At 43.0% G+C, this 19,453-nt stretch overlaps 1 protein-coding gene across 1 annotated transcript in view; it reads left to right on the top strand.

The window, feature by feature from the left end:
* The window catches only part of LOC145342123 (connector enhancer of kinase suppressor of ras 2), a 711,051-nt gene that overhangs the window by 190,767 nt on the left and 500,831 nt on the right, over positions 1 to 19,453 (top strand). The window contains exon 3 of the mRNA XM_080187363.1: positions 8,660 to 8,862. Coding sequence (XP_080043489.1) covers positions 8,660 to 8,862 — 203 coding nt within the window. The remainder of the gene's footprint in view (positions 1 to 8,659; positions 8,863 to 19,453) is intronic.

The raw sequence follows: 19,453 nt of genomic DNA, 5'->3' as shown, positions 1-19,453 counted from the left end.
CAGTCTATCCAGCTTCGCCTTGTAACCCAAACCATCAAGTATCGGCAGCACCCTAGTAAATCTCTTCTGCACTCTTTCTAGTTTAATAATATCATTTCTATAATAGGATGACCAGAACTGTACACAGTATTCCAAATGTGGCCTTATCAATGTCTTATACAACTTCAACAAGACATCCCAACTCCTATATTCAGTGTTCTGACCAATGAAACCAAACTTGCTGAATGCTTTCTTCACCATTCTGTCCGCCTGTGACTCCACTTTCAAGGAGCTATGAACCTGTACCCCCGATCTCTTTGTTCTGTAACTCTCCCCAACGCCCTACCATTAACTGCCCTGGTTCGATCTACCAAAATGCATCACCTTGCATTTATCTAAATTAAATTCCACCTGCCTTTCGGCAGCCCACTGGCCCGATTGATCCCATTGCAATCAGAGATAACCTTCTTCATTGTCCATTGTGCCACCAATCTTGGTGTCATCTGTAAACTTACTAACCTCGCCTCCTATATTCTCATCCAAATCATTAATATAAATGACAATTAACAGTGGACCCAACACTGATCCCTGAGGCACAACCACTGGTCACGTGTCTCCAATTTGAAAAGCAACCCTTTTAACCTGGTGTTGTAAGACGTCTTACTGTGCTTACCCCAGTCCAATGCCGGCATCTCCACATTCTGTCATCAAGCCGGTTTTTTATCCATTTGGCTACCTCATCCTGGATCCCATGAGATTTAACCTAATGCAATAACCTACCATGCGGTACCTTGTCAAAGGCCTTGCTAAAGTTCGTGTAGACAACATCAACTGCACTGCCCTCATCAACCTTCTTGGTTACCTCTTCAAAAAATTTGATCAAATTTGTGAGACATGATTTTCCATTCACAAAGCCATGCTGACTGACCCTAATCAGTCCTTGTGTCTCTAAATGCCAGTAGATCCTGTCTCTCAAATTACCTTCCAACAACTTACCCACCACAAATGTGAGGCTCACTGGCCTGTAGTTCCCAGGCTTTTCCCTGCAGTCCTTTTTAAACAAAGGCACATTTACCACCCTCCAATCTTCAGGCACCTCACCTGTGACTATCGATGATTCAAATATCTCAGCTAGGGGATCCGCAATTTCCTCCCTAGCCTCCCACAGTGTCCTGGGATAACACTTCCTCAGGTGGTTTTTATTTTAAGCACCAGCAAGTTGCCCTCCAAGCCATACACTATCCTGATTCACCTCTATGTGGAATCAGATGGACTGCCGTGGTTCAAGAAGCCATCATCACCACCTTTTCAGGGATGATTGGGGATGGGCATCAAATGTTAGGCTTGCCAGCTAGGCTTGCAATTTAATACCTTTAATTTAAATGGAGAAAGATCAGTTTGAGTCCATATAGCCAGTAACTTATATTTGGAAAATGTGAATTGCTGAAAAAGACATACAAATTGTTGTTCCCTTTATTATTGGTATTCTTACAAACTGTTCTGACAAATGTAAGATTATGCTTTGACATGTCTCTTTTTTCAGCAATATTGAAATTCTCTACTAGCAAACAGCAAAATCTGAATTCTATTTGTGAAAATTATTTCTCAGTTGGGAAACTGACAAGCCCATCTACCCTGAATTAAAGTTGGAAAACCATCCTTTCCCCCTCTTTCCCCAGCCATTATGTTTCATCGTGTTAAGTTTGCAGAGTTTTTTTTCCTTCTTTAATGGGAAATTGGCATTTATTTATTGCCCAGTCCACATTACCCTTGAACTGAGTGGTTTGCTAGGCCATTTAAGAATCAATCTGGGCTGGGATTCTCCCAAAACAATTCTAAGTGTCTAATTTGTGTAAAAACTGAAGTAAATCATGCTGGTTTCTTCCATGGGATTTTCAAAATGAATCTCCCACACTCAGGCACAGCAAAGTACCCTGGCATGATTCATGCTGAAAATGAAGGGGCAGGGCCTGTCCCTGCTGGAGAGCCCAGCAGCATAGCTTTGAGCGGGCCACTGTGCTTGCAACAATCTGTCAGTGCTGTGATTGGCGCATGTGTCATGGCCCTTCCCTGCCAGCCTCCTGTTTGCTGGCCAACTCAATCACTGGCCACAACCCCTGTAATGCTGGCCCTGTGGACACCGCCCCCCACCACAGCTCAATTGTTGGCCCCAGCCCCCCCTCCCCCAAGCATGCCCAAGCCCAACCTCTACCCTCCTGCCGCCACTATCCTGCCTCTCTTTCCCCTCCCCCCTCCAGTGGCAGTACAGAACCCCCTCTCACCCTGATAGCCAGCCCCATTAGCTGGCCTCCCTCCCTCTGTCATTCAGCCTGAATGCAGAGTGGCAGTGGGACCCCACCCCCAACAAATGCCCCCAGAGGTCAAATGATCCTCTTCATTTCATCCTAATTTAAAGACACAGTCCCAAACATACACTCTTCCTTATAAGTCTCATATTGTAACACAAGACAGTGTTCTAATGGTAAACCACAGAATTGTTACAGCGCTGAAGGGCGCAATTCAACCACCGTCTCAGAACTGAATGAGTAATTCTCATAGTGCCATTCCTCTGCCTTCTCCCTGTAACCTTGCACCTTCTTCCTTTTCAGATAACTGTCTAATTGAAAGCTTTAATTGAACGTGCTCAGGCAGTGCATTCCAGACCTTAAGCATTTACTGCGTGAAAACCTTTTTTCTTCGTGTTGCTTTTGTTTCTTATTCCAATTTCTTTCAATTTATGCCCTCTCGTTCTCAATCCTTTTGCTAGTGTGAACAGTTTCTCCCGATTTGCTCTTTCCAGATCCCTCATGATTTTGAAAACCACTATCATATCCCTTGTCTGCCTTCTTTTCTCGAAGGAAACAGTCCTAAATTATCCAATCCATCTTCATAATTGAGGTCCCTTATTTCAGGAACCATTTTCATGAATCTTCTTTGTACTCTCTCCAAAGCTTTACATCCTTCCTCAAGTGAGGTGCCCAGAGCTGGATGTAAACCTCCAGCTGAGATCAGACTTTGTCTCATACAAATTCAACTTAACCTTTTTGCTTTGTACTCTATGGCCCTATTACTAAAGTCTAGGATACAGTATGCTTTATTAACCACATTTTCCAACCTGTCTTCCCCCCTTAAATGTTTTATGCTCATATACCTCCAAGTCCCTCCGTACCTGCACCCACTTCGGAATTGAACCTTTTACTTTAGATTGTCTCTCCATATCTTTCCTATCAAAATGAATCAGTTCACATTTCTCCACATTAAACTTCATCTGCCACCTATCCACCCATTCCACAAGTTGTCTATGTCCTTTTGAAGTTTTGCGCTACTCTCCTTATAGTTCACAATGCTTCCAAGTTTTGTATTTTGTGCAAATAGTGAAATTGTGCCCTGTACACCAAGGTCTAGGTTATTAATATATATATTAAGAAAAGCAAAAGTCCCAACATTGTTCCCTGGGAAATTCCACTACAAGCTTTCCTCCAGCCTGAAAAATATCCATTAAACATTGCTAATTGTTTTCTGTCACTCAGCCAATTTTCTACCCATTTGCTACTGTATTGTCCCATTTATTCAACAAGCTAACACTTCGCTCACAAATTTGTTTTACAGCACAGAATCAAATGCCTTTTGGAAGTTCTTGTACCCCCCATCAACAGCATTGCTCTCATCAACCTGAAAAGACAATCTTAATCTTTGAGGTGTAAAGGCCATGGGCTTCATGAATTTGACATAGAGATAATGACAAAAGGAAGTAAGAAACAGAACCAAAAGGAGTAGTTTGTCATTGAGCCAATTAATTGGAATTGTTCTCACCTTCCAAGATGCCTTGAAGTGATAATGCATTTGGCTGTAGAGCAGGAGATATGGTAAATACTAAACTCGCCGGTGATTAAATTGTCCATGATTAAAACTTTGGATAGTGTGATGACTAGGCTTAGAGGGGATGACATGAGTGAGGAAATGTTGTACAGTGATGATGAGTGAGATCAAAAGGGAAGATATACCAGAGGAGAGGGGAAATAGGGAATTTCTATAAAGGTTAATGTAAGAGGATTTTCTCAGGGCATTCCTCAGTGTGGGGTGGGGGTCTTGTACTCAGCTGATCACAGTTAACACAAAGACTTGCTAAAGACAGTATGCAGTTAAATACGCTTTATTTGACTGACACATTGGGAGAGAGATGGTCAGAGGATTCCAACCTCTCCCTCACGTTACATCACATGAGCACAGCAAATATACCTTTCGGAAGATTGGATCCTCCCACCCAACCTGTCATCTGAGCTGGATGATTCAATTACGTTAATACACTTTTTCCCCCATTGCCTAGTAACCTTACTTATGCAAATCTGGTGGGTTCAAGTGTCGCTCCTAGCCCTGCAGTCCTGGGAATGTGAAGGGAGTTATATTACTTATCTTTTTTCTGTCCCCTCATCAGTGGAGACCCAATACATCTATTCATTGCAGCTAGAGGCTGAATCTTTCTATTCATTTCAAAAACCTTGGTTGTTTGTAGCTGCCTGGCCTGCCCCGATAGGCTATATACTCTGTGCTTGATTGTTCCAAAAGAATGCGGTATATCTAATTAAACTAATTTCCCATTACGCCAAGGAGTCAATTGCATGTTGACCAAAGCTCACAAGAAAATGAAAAATATAGTTTAAATCTAGAATACTTGTTCAAAAATGATTATATATGTGCTTATACAGTCAATACCTTCATACAATATACAAAGGCACATTATGGTACCTTTGATATATATAAGACACATTGTAGCCCCTAGTTTAAACTAATCTACTTTGTTTTAATAGTATTCAAAAAGCAGAGGTTTCTGCATCTCCTGCTACAGTGAAATGCATGAACAAGTTGAGCAACTGAGGGGCTGAGGTGGAAAGTGATTCTAGTTTGGAAGCTCTTGAGTAACTAAGAAGGACTATAGAGAGTTAGGGCTTTGAAAGAGTTGGAGAAGGGAATGATAGTCAAGGAGAAAAAGTGTTTGAGGAGTAAGGAGCTGAAACGATAAGAAGTTTTAGGTTGTGAGCCATGCCACCGCTGCAAAGATTGAGTGGGATGATATAACTGAACACAGTGGTCTTGGTGAATGGGATGGATCGTCAATTTATTTGCATAGACCATTTTATGTTATTCAGGTCACAAAATCAAAGCAATTTATTAAGATTGGCATTAATATTCTCGTGTTCATAATGTATTTTTATTTGTCCATAAAAGTTATTGCTAACTATATAGCCCCATTATGGGTGACCAGTTTAAGCCTGGAGACATACAAAATGCAATTGCAAATTAAGTTATTGCTACATTTCCAACACTTGACCACAGTAAGAAACTGTCAGCACGTTCTCAGTCAGTAATTGAAACGTAAAGTACCTAGAGACTCATTTTAAGTGTTGGATTTCCTCATTTATTGATTAACCTATTCTAGAAATGGGCATCGTAATGCCTGCAAAATGTTCTATTCATGTTAATACATCTCTGCAGATTCAGATGAATGCTAGTCTTCCTAATGAGTGCTACTGAGAACATAAGTGTTAAGGACAAGACATGTACAGCTTTGGCAATCTGTAAGAAGTCTGAGAAGCTCAGGCAGCTGAGTTCCAGCTGAACTGAGGGAGTGACCTTTATTGTGGGCTTTGGAACACTGACATTAGGTCAAAAACTAGATTCTGAGCACATGCTCACAAACAGGAGAATAGCTCAGTGACTTTACTGCAGGAGGGGAGAAAATGTAAATTGTTCTGTGAGAGGATTGTTGGGACCACAGGGAATTTGGTGCTGGAGCTACCTCTTTTGAGCCATGGAGCCTCTGGCTCTGATGCTTCCCACCCAGACTGCTGAGTGTTTTTTGCCTCTATGCAACTGGTAGCCTCGCCACATGGCATTGAGCCATCCTGCCTTTGGCAAAAAGCTTGAAACTCTGTTAAATTATACTCATTGGGGCTTTTCATTATGCAAGTTAGCTGTACACCTCCATCGAATAAGTAGCTGATCTGCCTCACAGCCAGGTTCAAACCTGCTGATGGGAAACTTCCCTGGTGGTGGGATTAATGTCAAGAAACTGTACTGTCGTGGCTCCCATTATCTTACTGCCACTGCTGTCTCTGTTCCTGCCATCCAGGGACCAATGAAATTCAGTCCTATGTTTCCTGTCTGCTGATCATCCTGTTTGACTCTGTGGGCCTAAAAATTCAGAAAGGGCGGCTTTCAGTGTTATTGGTCTTGATTGGTGAACAAATCCTTTGAGTACACCAAGATGCGTTGGTGTTTTGCAAATCAATGTAGCACCTAGAACTCCCTGATTATAATTTTAGTGCAGTCCACAAAGACAAGCAACTTGGATGCATGTTCTCAGTTTTATTCCTGTTATGTTCTGTGTACAATGTCATATAGTACTTCATGCCACTAGCATATTACCAATATGGTAATTGTCATTGCTGCACAGTGTGCAAATATCATTACATTGGAGTGGAATGAAAACTGTAGCTTGATAGCACACCATTTAAGTTAATATAGGGCAGATTAAATTGAAGACAGCCAGCAAAGTGTTTCGCAGAGTAAATAGCTTTTAACTGAATGTGCTGTACTTGTTTGGTAATAATTAATATTGATTTAATTACTATCACTAGACTGCATATGAGTTGAATGTGTGCTTTAGTCATTGATGCAGTGCATACAGAATGGAGGAAGGAAAAGCAGTGTTGGAGCAGGCTGACCTTCCTCCACAGCAGTGACTCCTATGCAGCAATCCACTCACATGCAAAACCTTTCTCTAATTTTAATTCCTTTACTTGTGGTTTTGAGCGTATCTGCAGCTATTGGCTTTTATCCTCGAGGCTTTGAGACAAATCTAGCAAGAGACTGATGTTGCATTACATATTTACAACATTTCCCAATCTAAAAATTGGGGCAGCACTAGCACAGTGGTTAGCATTGCTGCTTCACACCTCCAGGGACCTGGGTTCGATTCCCGGCTTGGGTCACTGTCTGTGTGGAGTTTGCCCATTCTCCTCGTGTCAGCGTGGGTTTCCTCTGGGTGCTCCGGTTTCCTCCCACAGTCCAAAGATTAGGTTGATTGGCCATGCTAAAAATTGCCCCTAGTGTAATGAGATGCCCCTAGTGTAATGAGTGTAGTGTAATGTAGGTTAGAGAGATTAGTGGGTAGATATGTAGGAACCTGGGGGTAGGGCCTGGGTGGGATTGTGGTCAGTACAGACTTGATGGGCTGAATGGCCTCCTTCTGTGCTGTAGGGTTTCTATGACTTCTAAAAATCATTGTCCAACAATCTTGGAGTCATCTAGGTGATTAATGACTGAAAGGCAGTTGGGGTGTGTAACTCAACATATAATGTCATGTAAGAAAACAGTTATGATTGTTTGCTGCACGATTAATTGGGAAAACAAGTGAATACTTGAGGGCTATGAGGAGTAAGCTAACATGTTGTGTTTGGGGGTGTTGGATTTTATAGTGTTAACATTCATTCTTAAACCTTTAATTTTTAAAAAATTGTCTTACAATTATGATGGTCTAAATTCCTTTTATGTTAATTTATATTGCCAAACTTAACTGAAAATTCCCTGGGCCAGGAGAGACCCGTGTTCTTAGCTTTTTGCAGGCAAGCCTGAACCCCTGTTCTCGTTGTTAAAATGGAAAGCTTATTATAATGCAGGATGTGCTATGAGCAAGGGGCTGGGAAGACGAGCGTCAAGTTCACCTCTGTTTGCTGATATGAGACCTGGACCATTTTAACTTCTAAGTTTCTTTGAAAGACCTGGCTCATGTCTTAGTAGTGTTAGTTTGGTGGCTGGAAGACAAGCCAGTGCAGCAGGAAGCTACAGCCAGATATAAAGGCACTGTTCCCCAACAAAATAGATGAATCACAGAATCATATAGTACAGAAGAGGCCCTTTGGCTTATTGAGTATTCACAGACAGGCGTTTTCCACTGAGGCTAGGGCAGAAAAAAAACCGGAGGGCATGGGTTAAGGGTGAAAGGAGAAAAGTTTAAAGGGAATATTAGGGGGGGGCGGCTTCTTCATGCAGAGAGTGGTGGGAGTGTGGAATGAGCTACCGGATAAAGTGGTAAATGCAGGGTCACTTTTAACATTTAAGAAAAACTTGGATGGGTTCATGGATGAAAAGGGTATGAGGGGATTTGGTCCAAGTGCCGGTCAGTGGGACTAGGCAAAAAATGGTTCGGCACAGACAAGAAGGGCCAAAAGGCCTGTTTCTGAGCTGTAATTTTCTATGATTCTATGTGAGAACCACCTAACCTACCTACCAAAGAGAAGAGAATCTGGCAATTGCTGAAATGTACACCAGTTTGACAGAATGGCAGAATGTAGGTCTTAACGAAGTGAACTAAAAGTAAGATGAACATCTATTATCAGCGAGCTTAAAACTTGATGGTGCCACTCTCACATCTATGAGAAGGATACGAATTTCCAGAATTTTGGGCAGATAATCTGGATCAAAACTTTGTGTAGCACTGCTGCCACATTTCCTTGGAATACAATAGTGACATCACTTCAAATTGGTTGTAAACTGCTTTGGGATGGCCATAAAAGCTCCATATAAATAAACAAGTTCTCGCTTTCCTTCTTATGGAGTAAAGTTTATGGTAACCGATTTGACGTACCAACTACTAATACCCTTGTTGTTACTCTTACAGAATTACGGATTAGAGACTGAAAACCTCAGAACGCTTTCTCACAAGCTGAATGCCTCAGCCAAAAACCTACAGAATTTTATAACAGGCAGACGGAGGAGTGGCCATTACGATGGCAGGGCTTCCAGAAGGTTACCAAATGACTTCCTTACCTCGGTGGTTGACCTTATTGGTGCTGCCAAGAGCTTATTAGCCTGGCTAGACAGGTAAGGTACCCTGCTGATATTCTCATTTATAAATAACCGTTGGATGTCCACTCATCTATTGGAACATGGAATCCATTACTCCGCCTCTGACACCTCTGTCCACTCCAAACATTTTGTTGTTTCTCAAATCTGTGGCCATCTTTCCCACAATTCCATGTTTGAATCCCTTGCTATAATTTTTTCATCTTTGCCACACGACTGAACCAATCATTGTCAAGCCACATACTATATATTATGTAATGTGACCATGGTAAGCTATATGCCCTCATCCCTCTGCCCTGTCTGCGGCTTTTGACATAATTAACCATACCATCCTCCATCGACAGCATCCTCCTTCAAAATCTCTCCTCTGTCATCCAAATGCCCTCATTTGGTACCATTCGTTCTATCGATCCACAGCCAGAGGACCTCTTCCTACTCCTGCGTAGCTATCTCTTGTGTCCATCATGGAGCTATCCGTGGCCCGCTATGATTTCTCATACGTGCGGCCCCTCGGTGGCGTCATTCAAAGATGCAATATTGGGTTCCACTTATAGGTTCCACATGTAGACACGAAACAAAAATGGAAGCAGGAGTAGACCATATGGCCTGTTGAGCCTGCTCTGCTGTTAAATATGATCATGGCTGACTGTGGATGTCAAATCCATTTTCCCACTCTTTCCCATATTTCTTGTGCTCCTGAGAGACCACCAATCTGTCTATCCCAATCTTAAGTATATTTAATGATGGAGCATCCACAATTCTGTAGGATAGAGAATTCCAAAGATTCAGAATCCTTTGAATCAAGTAAGTTCTCATCATCTCAGTGATGATGCTCAGCTCTAACTCCTCACAACCTCTCTGCCACTATCTCTGATTTGTCAACTGTTTGTCCAATATTTAGTGCTGGATGAGCAAACTTTTCTCCAACTAAATGTTGGGGAGACCATAGCCATTGGATGAAATTTTCCATTGCTGCCAGAAGTGGGAATCTTGGAGGGCAGAAGCACTTAATTTGACATTTTCTGCTGGTGGAAAAGTAGTTTGGAATTTTGTTCTTCTGACTTTCAAGGAGGGTAAAAGGTGGACTGAATTTCTTGCTGAGCAATATCATAAACCTAATTTTAGGCATCTTATGAGTGCTTATTAAATGTCAACTCGCTGGAATCAACGTTTACTTTCCAAATTCAGCGCCGTTCCAGAGGATAATTAGAATGTTCTGTTTTATGATTGTAATGATTGAAGTGGTGAGCTTCATTTTTTCCACAGCTTTGAGTTTAGTAGATGCACCTTTCACCCACCTTTATATACTGTTACTGCTACATGTTGGTTGCCTGTGGCACAAACTGCACCAAGGCTGGGCACAGGAGGCATGATCAGAGGGGAAGAGTGATCATAGGGCAGGACTGGAGGCAGAGACTGTCAGATCTGGGGGGTGAATGGTGAGATGAAGGAAGGACTGGGGGGGATTGTTGGTGGCAAGGAACAATGGAGTGGATGGATGAAAGACTGCCCAGGGGTCAAAGGTAAAAAAAAGCCATCCGGGGAAGTTTCAGATACTGTCATGGGTCTGAATGTTTATGAGGCTGTCCCTAGGATGTACTAGCTAGGTTAAGGGGCATCTGTATTCTGTATGTCAGTGACTGGAAAGTCATGGGTGGTATGGATGATCTCACGTGAGGGTCTCAAAATAGTGCTGTTTGAGACCAGAACTCTCCACTCACCTGACGAAGGGGCAAACCCTGAAAGCTTGTGGGTTTACTATCAAATAAACTTGTTGGACTTTAACCTGGTGTTGTGAGACTTCTTACATATAATCATGTGCAGAGGAAGGGATCAGATTGACAAAGGGCATGGGACATCAACATTAAAGGGATCGGGGAAGAACAGAAATATCAACATTTACAATGATGGGGTCAAGGATAACAGGGGGAAGCTGGATAGTTACAGAGGGATAGGAATTAGAAGGCAGTGACTATGTAGGATGATAGCAAGAAAATAGTGGCTGACGTGCAGAAGTTGCGAACTGGTTGCGTTTAAATCTAATATGTGCCATGTTCACTTCAGTGATCAATAATAAAGTTAGTAAAACAAGCTTCGAAAAACATCTGGGAGGGGCATCAAGGTGTGTGGGAAGAGTTCAGCGTAAATATTTTAGGCTGACTGAATGAGCACCCTATTGATTTCCTGCAATCCACTGGAAATAGCACTTAGCTGAGAGTTGGATTCAAGGTCCTAATAAACGAGGTTTGCTCCTTTAATAATGATGCACATTCAAATGAGAATCCATTAATTCTTGGTGCTGAAGTGAACTTGATCTGAATGTCCTCACAGAGGCCTCTAAAAAGGGAAGGAAACTCAAACAATCAAGAGCCATGGTTGCTGCATTGAAGCTAAATGGATGCCACAAACCTCAATATTTCCATTGTCATGGTTTACAAGACACTATATGTACTGTCATAACATGTGCACAAGGCTAGGTCGTCAATAGCTGCGTTCTTGGCTACTGGAGGCAAGCTTGACTGAGGGTTACATGGGTCAGTAAGACCCGCATTGTGAATCGTAGTCAAGTTTAAGGGAGAAACTCAACCATCGTTGAACCTGCATAATATTACTAACCTGCGGTGGGTGGTCTCGGGATGAGGGCAGGCCAACTGCTTGAGACTGGATTCCTGACTTGGAAATGGAGGGAGGCCATTCAAGGGGAAGTAGCAATGATTGCTCAGTTGCATTCTTTTTGCAGATACAGTGCGAAGTGGAGGATGCAGGCTGCAGGCAATGCTGCCTTGCTGATAGTTATGATTAGAATGAGGAGAAGGGCCCACCAATTGGTACAGCTCTGGGAAGACTGTCAGTCTGAGGAACAAGAGCCAGCGAGGCATAGTTAATGACGCCTGTTCGTCGTTCACAAGAGTACATCTGACTGGAATTCCAATGTAACACATTCCATGCCACAGGGTCTTTCACGGAGCAACTATAAGCTTCCTGAAGATGTGTTTCTGATATTTGGAATGGTCAGATGGGGCTGTCCACCGTAGAGAGTACCCTGTTTTCTAGGCCCTATGCAACTTCACATTGCAAAAGGGGGATATGTTGCCTGCGGGAGACATTGAGGAGCAAGATTTCTCCTTGGAATAGGAGGACCTTGAAGGCGTGAGCCTGAAGAGGGTGATTCAGACAAATCACATGAGGATTTCATTGCATAGGCACAACATGGCAAATGTGCCTACACGATTCCAGGAGAAATAAGGCAAAGACAAATTTACTCCGTCAAAGTTTCCTAAAGTTTTCAATGCATGGGTTGCACCAACACCTTCATCGTCAGCTTGAACATCTCAGGAAAGTTCAGCAATCTAATAATTGCCACAGAAGTAACATTAATCACCTGATGCCCCAACAACAGAACCATGCTTGGAAGGGATGTCTTAGCAACGAGTGGCTGCTGTGAAATATGATTTGCATTCCCTTAGCACATGTCCTTTCACCCATGACCTTACCAAGTCAGTGGACATGGCAGCTTTTAAGGGACTGAAAAGTCAAAACAGTGATGGATCCATCCATGTAAGAATGACTCCAGATTAGTAAGATGGCCTGAATACAGATCCCATTCTTCAATTCAGTGTCTCAAGAGAGAGCAGCATCTGAAAAACTCTATTCCTCCATCATCCATTTTCATGAAAGCACAATGCAGAAGCATCATCTCGCTACTGATCCCACTTGCTCCTCTTACATCAGGATGCAGTGATCTTCAACTCTCCATCATGCAGAAAAAGCTGCAAGGTTTGCTTTGAATTGTCCGCACAGAGTGTTTCAGTAGGACAATGGTTAGACTAATTACAAACACCCAGGACCCTGTAATTGTTAGAAGCCTGACAAATTTCTGTCCTTAGTGACCTTGGCATTGGTGAGAAATGTGGATTCATCAGTTTTGACACAACTGTTAATGACAACTTCTTCCCTTCATAGACTCTGCTGAGGACTTAGGAGATATGCAAAGGCATCACTTTCATGGCATGGTAGTCCTCGACATACTCCAGCTCATAAAGTCCAATCCTTTCTGGAAAACCCTAAGTGAATGAGAGGACTGTCATGCAATGACTTCCAGGTCAGTTGTACTGGAAATTTCGTACTGTATGTATAGTATGTAAAGTACTACTAAGCCATCCAGGAGCAATGAGGAGACGGCTTCATCAGGATGAGCACATGCTCATAACCCTCTTAGAGATATTTGTAATGTTCCCAATAATCCTAACTTTCTGAATGTTTGTCATTGCCTCCTCCAGCTCTGGACCCATGTTTATGAGATGACTGCCAGATTGTGAATCCAAGCCTTCTTTAGAACTAGATCCCACCAAGGTGCGTGTATCTACACTGGTGGAGGTTGCAGCTGAACATAGTGACAGTTCTTCTTCTGAGGATACTTCTGCTTCCTCCTCTGAGATGATCTAGGGGCTGAGGCTCAGTTTTCTCCTCAGGAACCCTTCCATCTTTTCTTACCAACACCTGGGATAGAGAGAAGAGTGAATTAGTGATTGACTAGGCAAACTTGTACATTAAAGTTTACTCACAGCCATTGCTTGTATGTTGTTGATGTGTACTGGATGGATCCTCGCTGGCTTGTTGGAGGGAGGCAGATCTTGTCTTCGTGTGGCGACAACCCCTCTCATTACTGGCTAGTTCTGCGGCATGTTCTCTGAACATTGAGAGGGTGTGCAATTCTGGGGTTCCCCCATTGGCCTTAGTTCTCTCCCTTTTGTTGCATGAGATCTTGCCCTGCATAAAGACAGATGGATTTACTGTGAGCACAATGGATGATCGAGCAGTTCAAAAGCGTACATTCTTGTGGTGTCTGTTGAGTCCTCTCCAGTACATGATTAAGGCACCATTTATGCAGCAATTCACATGAGGTGCTAAACTTAAAGTGGGTGACAGATAGTCAATGCTGATGTCCCACTTGCTGGTCACGTGTGACATTGTTGTGAACTCCAACTCTTACACTCTCATAAGGCATCAGGCAGTCTGAGTTTGCAAGGAGGAGAAATTTTGCTTAGGTTGGTGGAGTGGAGCAGATCATTCACCCATTTGTGGCTCTGCAGGGCAGCACATCTGTGTGCCACAGGCACTAAAATCCTTGCTTACTCTTTCCCAGGCCACTGTTGTTAGGAGGGAGGACTTTTTGCACCTATCCTTTGGAAAGAGGACCTCCCTGGACTACCTTGAGAAAAATCCCCAGGGAGGCTTTGCTGAATCGTAGGACAGAATGCTTGTTTCATCTCAGTGCCACCATTTTCCTCCTCACCGCAGCGCTTGTCCTGCAGTGAGTGAATGGCTGTCTGAGTGCTATTTAAATATGGTACCAGGGCCTTCACCCCCAGGAGGTAATGGTAGGGCAGGCGAATGCCAGCCCACCCCGAGATTTACTGAGCTCCTTACTGAGACACAATTAATGATCTGAAAAGTGTAAAGCTGGGTACGCCAGCTTTTCCAGCTGCCACCAAATGAATAGAAAATTCCACAAATTGTCTTTTGGTCTTTGCTACAAACTCCATTCCCAAGCCATCAACTCTGTCCATCTCACGACAACTATCTGAGGTTGGACTCAACCATTTTCACAGCTTTGGTGTCATATTTAACATCAAGGTCAGCTTCCAACCACATATCCACTCCATCACCAGCACTGCTGACTTCCACCTCCTTAGCATTACTTGACATCTCCTCTGCATCAGCACATTTGCTGCTGAAATATTCATGCATGTCTTTGTTACCTCTGGATTTGACTATTCCAATGATCTTCCAGACAACAATGAGGCCTTATTTACTTCTGTTGTCCTTACTTACGCCAAGTCTGTTGAGCCATCACCATGTACTCGCTGAACTAGATTGGCGTCTGGAGCATCAAAGCCTCAATTTCAAAATTCCCATCCTTGTTTTCAACTTCTGCCCTGTCTCTGTAACCCCCTTCAGCCCTAAAAATATCAAGTCCAATTTACCTGCTCTCTACCAATTCTGGCCTCTTAATTTTAAGTGCCCCCATATTGGCAGCTTACTGACTGTGGATTCTGTGCTCTGAAATTCTCTTCCTGAAACACACTACCTCCCCATGTCCTTCTCTACTTTTTGAGATGCTGCTTAAAATCTACGTTTTTGTCCAAGCTTTTGGTCATTGTTCCACTATTTCCTAACATGGCTCAATGTCAGATTTAGTTAGATAGCGTTCCTGTTAAGCACATTGGGACATTTCACCATGGGTGCTATATAAATGCAAATTCGTGTTATTGCCAGTTAGACATGATTTAACATAGTTAGAAAAGAACTTTGTAACAAAAACAGAAAATTCTGGAAATACTCAACAGGTCAGGTAAGATCTGTGAAGGGAGAAACAGTTCACATTTCAGATGATCTTTCAAAAGTAGATGTTTGCAGTATAACAGGAAGTGATCGTGGAAGAGAAAGTGGAGGAGGGGAAGAAAGAACAAGAGGAAAGACTTGTGATGAGGTGGAAGGCTGGGGTGATTTAATGACAAAAGGGATGAGGATGAAAGGCAGAAATGAGTAATAATAGAACAACAAAATAAACAAATGTTGTGGCTTGTGGAGTTAAAAGTATCTTAAGAAGAATCATTACCAGCAACTGCATTCAAAATAGTGAGAACAGTAGTTATGATTGGAAATTGTCAGAACTCAATTTTGAGTATAGAAGACCTTGAAGTGCCTTTACTCAAAAGATGATGTGCTGTTGCTCAAACCTATGTTGATCTTGGTTGGAACAATGTAGAAGAGGTCAGAATTGGAACAGGGATGGAGAATTAAATAAAGCTCAGTGTTACATTTGCAGATTGATTGTAGCTTTTCAAAAAACCATCAACCAGCCCACATTAGCGCTCCTCAGTGTAGAGGAGACCACATCATGAACAGCAAATATGGTATGACAACTTGAAATATTGGAGATAAGAGGGGGTTTAATTTAACCAGCCACGATTTCTCCTCTCACCACCTATCTGTTAACAGAAAGTTGTTTTTGATGCCGTTATAAGCGATAGCATATTTCCCAATCCTCAGTTTTGGTGTAATCCAATTTTCTATTAAAATCTCACAGCAAACTACAGATAGGATGAACTCGGGTTAGCTTATTCGTGTGCACACAAAATGCAAGAGGGGATGTCAGTAGGTATCCTCAGTGCATTAGCATGGATAGAGGATTGGTTGTCTAATAGGAAGCAGAGAGTTGGTATCAATGGGTGCTATTCTGGTTGGCGGTTGGTGACTAGTGGAGTGCCGCAGGGATTGGTGCTGGGGCCTCAACTATTTACCATTTATATCGATGATCTGGAGGAGGGGGCTGAGTGTAGGGTGACGAAATTTGCTGATGACATGAAGATGAGCGGAAAAGCAAATTGCATGGAGGGTGTGGAAAGTCTTCAGAGGGATCTGTATAGGCTAAGCGAGTGGGCGAGGACCTGGCAGATGGAGTGTAATGCTAGCAAGTGTGAGGTTATCCACTTTGGCAGAAATATTAGTAGGAGGGATTATTATTTAAAAAGCGAAAAGCTGCAGCGAGCTACGGTGCAGAGGGACCTGGGGGGTCCTTGTGCACGAGTCGCAAAAACCCAGCTTGCAGGTGCAGCAGGTGGTCAGGAAGGCGAATGGGATGCTGGCCTTTATAGCGAGGGGGATAGAATATAAAAGTAGGGAGGTCATGCTGCAGCTGTACAGGGTACTGGTGAGGCTGCAGCTGAAGTACTGTGTGCAGTTTTGGTCGCCGCACTTGTGGAAGGATATATTGGCCTTGGAGGGAGTGCAGAGGAGGTTCACTAGGCTGATACCGGAGATGAGGGGGTTGGACTGTGAAGAGAGGCTGAATAGACTGGGCCTGTACTTGTTGGAGTTTAGAAGGATGAGGGGGGATCTTATAGAGACATATAAGATAATGAAGGGGATGGATAGGGTAGAGGGTAGAGAGATTCTTCCCACTTAGAAAGGGTAGCAGGACTAGAGGGCACAGCCTCAAGATAAGGGGGGGGCGCAGTTTAGATCAGAGTTGAGGAGGAACTTCTTCACTCAAAGGGTGGTGAATCTCTGGAATTCTCTGCCCGTTGAAGTGGTGGAGCCTACCTCGCTAAATATGTTTAAGTCACGGGTAGATAGGTTTTTGATAGACAAGGGAATTAAGGGTTATGGGGAGAAAGCGGGAAAGTGGAACTGAACCACTTCAGATCAGCCATGATCTTATTGAATGGCGGGGCAGGCTCGAAGGGCTAGATGGCCTACTCCTGCTCCTATTTCTTATGTTCTTATTCATATAATAAAGCGATAGAGAAAGAAAGATTTACAGGACAAAGACCATAGAGCAAAGAATTATTATTTTGTGTGAGTCTAGAGTCCAGAATGATAGTTCAATGGTATTCCTTCACAGAGGTTGAAAACCAGTGTGGGATAATTCACTTTTGCAGAAGCAATGACTTCCACAATGAGATGGGCAATGCAGAGATGAATTAGGGTTGTTGACAATGGTATAGAAGTCCCAGTCGAAACAGTATAGTTAGGATCAACATTCAAACCTGGACAGAGCACTTGCTGTGTGCTGCTGTAGGTGGATGGAAGTTGGCAAATTGCCTTACAGCACGGCACGACAGTATAACTCGTTCTCCCAGCTCAGGGTGAGGTCGGGGTGGGTGGGTGGGGTGGTGTCATGATTCATGACTTCCACCTCACTTATTTGGCTTTGACAAAGGGCGTATATCCCTTTGCCTGGGTTCCTGAGTTTTCTAATGCTGCAACCATTAAGAATTTGAAAGGCTCTTTGTCCTAGCAAACTCGTAGACTCCAGTGGGCAGACCTGGCTTATGAAATGTAGATGGCCTTTTTATAATTTCCTTTGCATTTGATCTCTGCAGCCCAAGGGACTTATTAGTGTTTATTCAGAGAAAATGAGCTGCACATTTCTTCAATACAGCCAGGTTAGTTCCTATAGTTCGCCCATAGCTAGACATGGCTTCAGTCATTTTAAAAAGTTATTGTTGAGTTTTAAAGTTTTAGGGATTAGCCATAATGATATATGTATTGTTCACTATAACATAGTGTGAAATCTTAGCCCCATTATAGAAAGAATTACAAGTAAATTACTGTTTCATCTGGAAGCAGTGTTTGTGCCCTGGACAGTTGGCAGGGAGAATGTAAATTTGTGGTACCTCTGTTTCTGATTGTCGAGCTCCATACAACAATAATTTTGTGATACCTCTACGCCCAGTCTATTCAGAGAACCTCTGGTGACATTTATGCTCTTCAAAGTAAAAAGACTATTAGAGAATATTCTCCTTGTTCATGAGCAGCAGAAATTCCTGAGTGCTGGTTATCAAAATTATGACCAAGTTGTTGATCATTTGTTTAACCATTATGTATTTCAATGAACTAAAACCTTCATGGCCAAGACATCCATTTTCACTGTCCGGTTCTTGCACCACTGCAGACTATTTGCTGCTGAAACCCTTTACATCAGCTCTGGACATCTCTAGACCTCCACTTAATGTTTCTCATTTTTACACCCTCAAACTACAGTGGCTCCAAAACTCAACTGCATATTGTCCCTCTCACACATCTGTGTTGACAGATACTAGCTTTCTTTCCCCAGGATGTTTGGCAGGATATTTTGAATGGTGCAGTTTCCTGAAGAGCTAGCAGTAAGTGTGTTCCTGTGATTACAGCAGTTCTGTAGCAATTTAATGCTCCTAAGAACTTTAATTGGTTGCAGAGCCAACTTTTGGCCCTCCAGGGGAAGTGGGGGGAAGGTTGGAGGGGTGGGGCAGGGTTGGGGGTGGTGGTTGTGGTAGTGGTGGGGGGGGATGCCCACATCCTATAGGCAACCCCATCAGACAATGCAAAGTTCTGCCCATTATATTTAAAATCCACATGCCCATCTTCAAATATTTCCTTGGCATCTCCCCCAACCTATCTCAGCAATCTCCTACAGCCTTAAATTCCTTCCCACCTCTTTTTTTCTTCAAACTCTGCAATATTGTGTGCTGTCTCCTCTCCACCTTCATTCCTCTTTGGTGGCTGACCTCAGCAGCATTGGCTCATTCTCTGCAACTTACTCCTTCAATTGGTATATAACTGAATGTGGTTGCTGATTTAGGTAACTTGTCTATTTTTCCAATGGGGCATTTCAGTCAGGAGAGAGAGGAGGTCTTCATCCTGCTACAACTTTTTAAGATCTCTGTACTCTGCCTATGCTGGCCTCTTGCACATCCCAGGTACCTATTGAATCACCAGAGGTGATTGTGCCTTCAGCTGTGTGGGTCCTACACTCTGGAAAACGCTACTCTGCCCCTCTACTTTTTTCTCTAGAATGTTCATCCCCATTCTAGTGCCTTCTCATGTAGTTTGCTGTCAAACTTTGGTTGATAATGCTCCTGTGATGTGTCTAGGATATCTCACTCTGTTAAAGATTGTATATAAATACAAGTTGTTGTTGCTGTAGCTGCAATTTTGGAGGATGCTGCTGGCTGGATTTTTTTCAGCCTGGGAGGTTGTTTACAGTGGTGTCCCTCATGGGTTAGTTATGGGTTCATTCCTCTTTGCAGTTTTTACAAATTCTAGTGTAGGGAGCAGGCTT

This window comes from Carcharhinus amblyrhynchos, chromosome 4 (genome assembly GCF_965287045.1).
Source record: "Carcharhinus amblyrhynchos chromosome 4, sCarAmb.v2.hapA, whole genome shotgun sequence".
NCBI lineage: Eukaryota > Metazoa > Chordata > Chondrichthyes > Carcharhiniformes > Carcharhinidae > Carcharhinus > Carcharhinus amblyrhynchos.
Note: the sequence above shows the minus strand (reverse complement) of the source record. Positions and strands in the feature narration are given on the sequence as shown.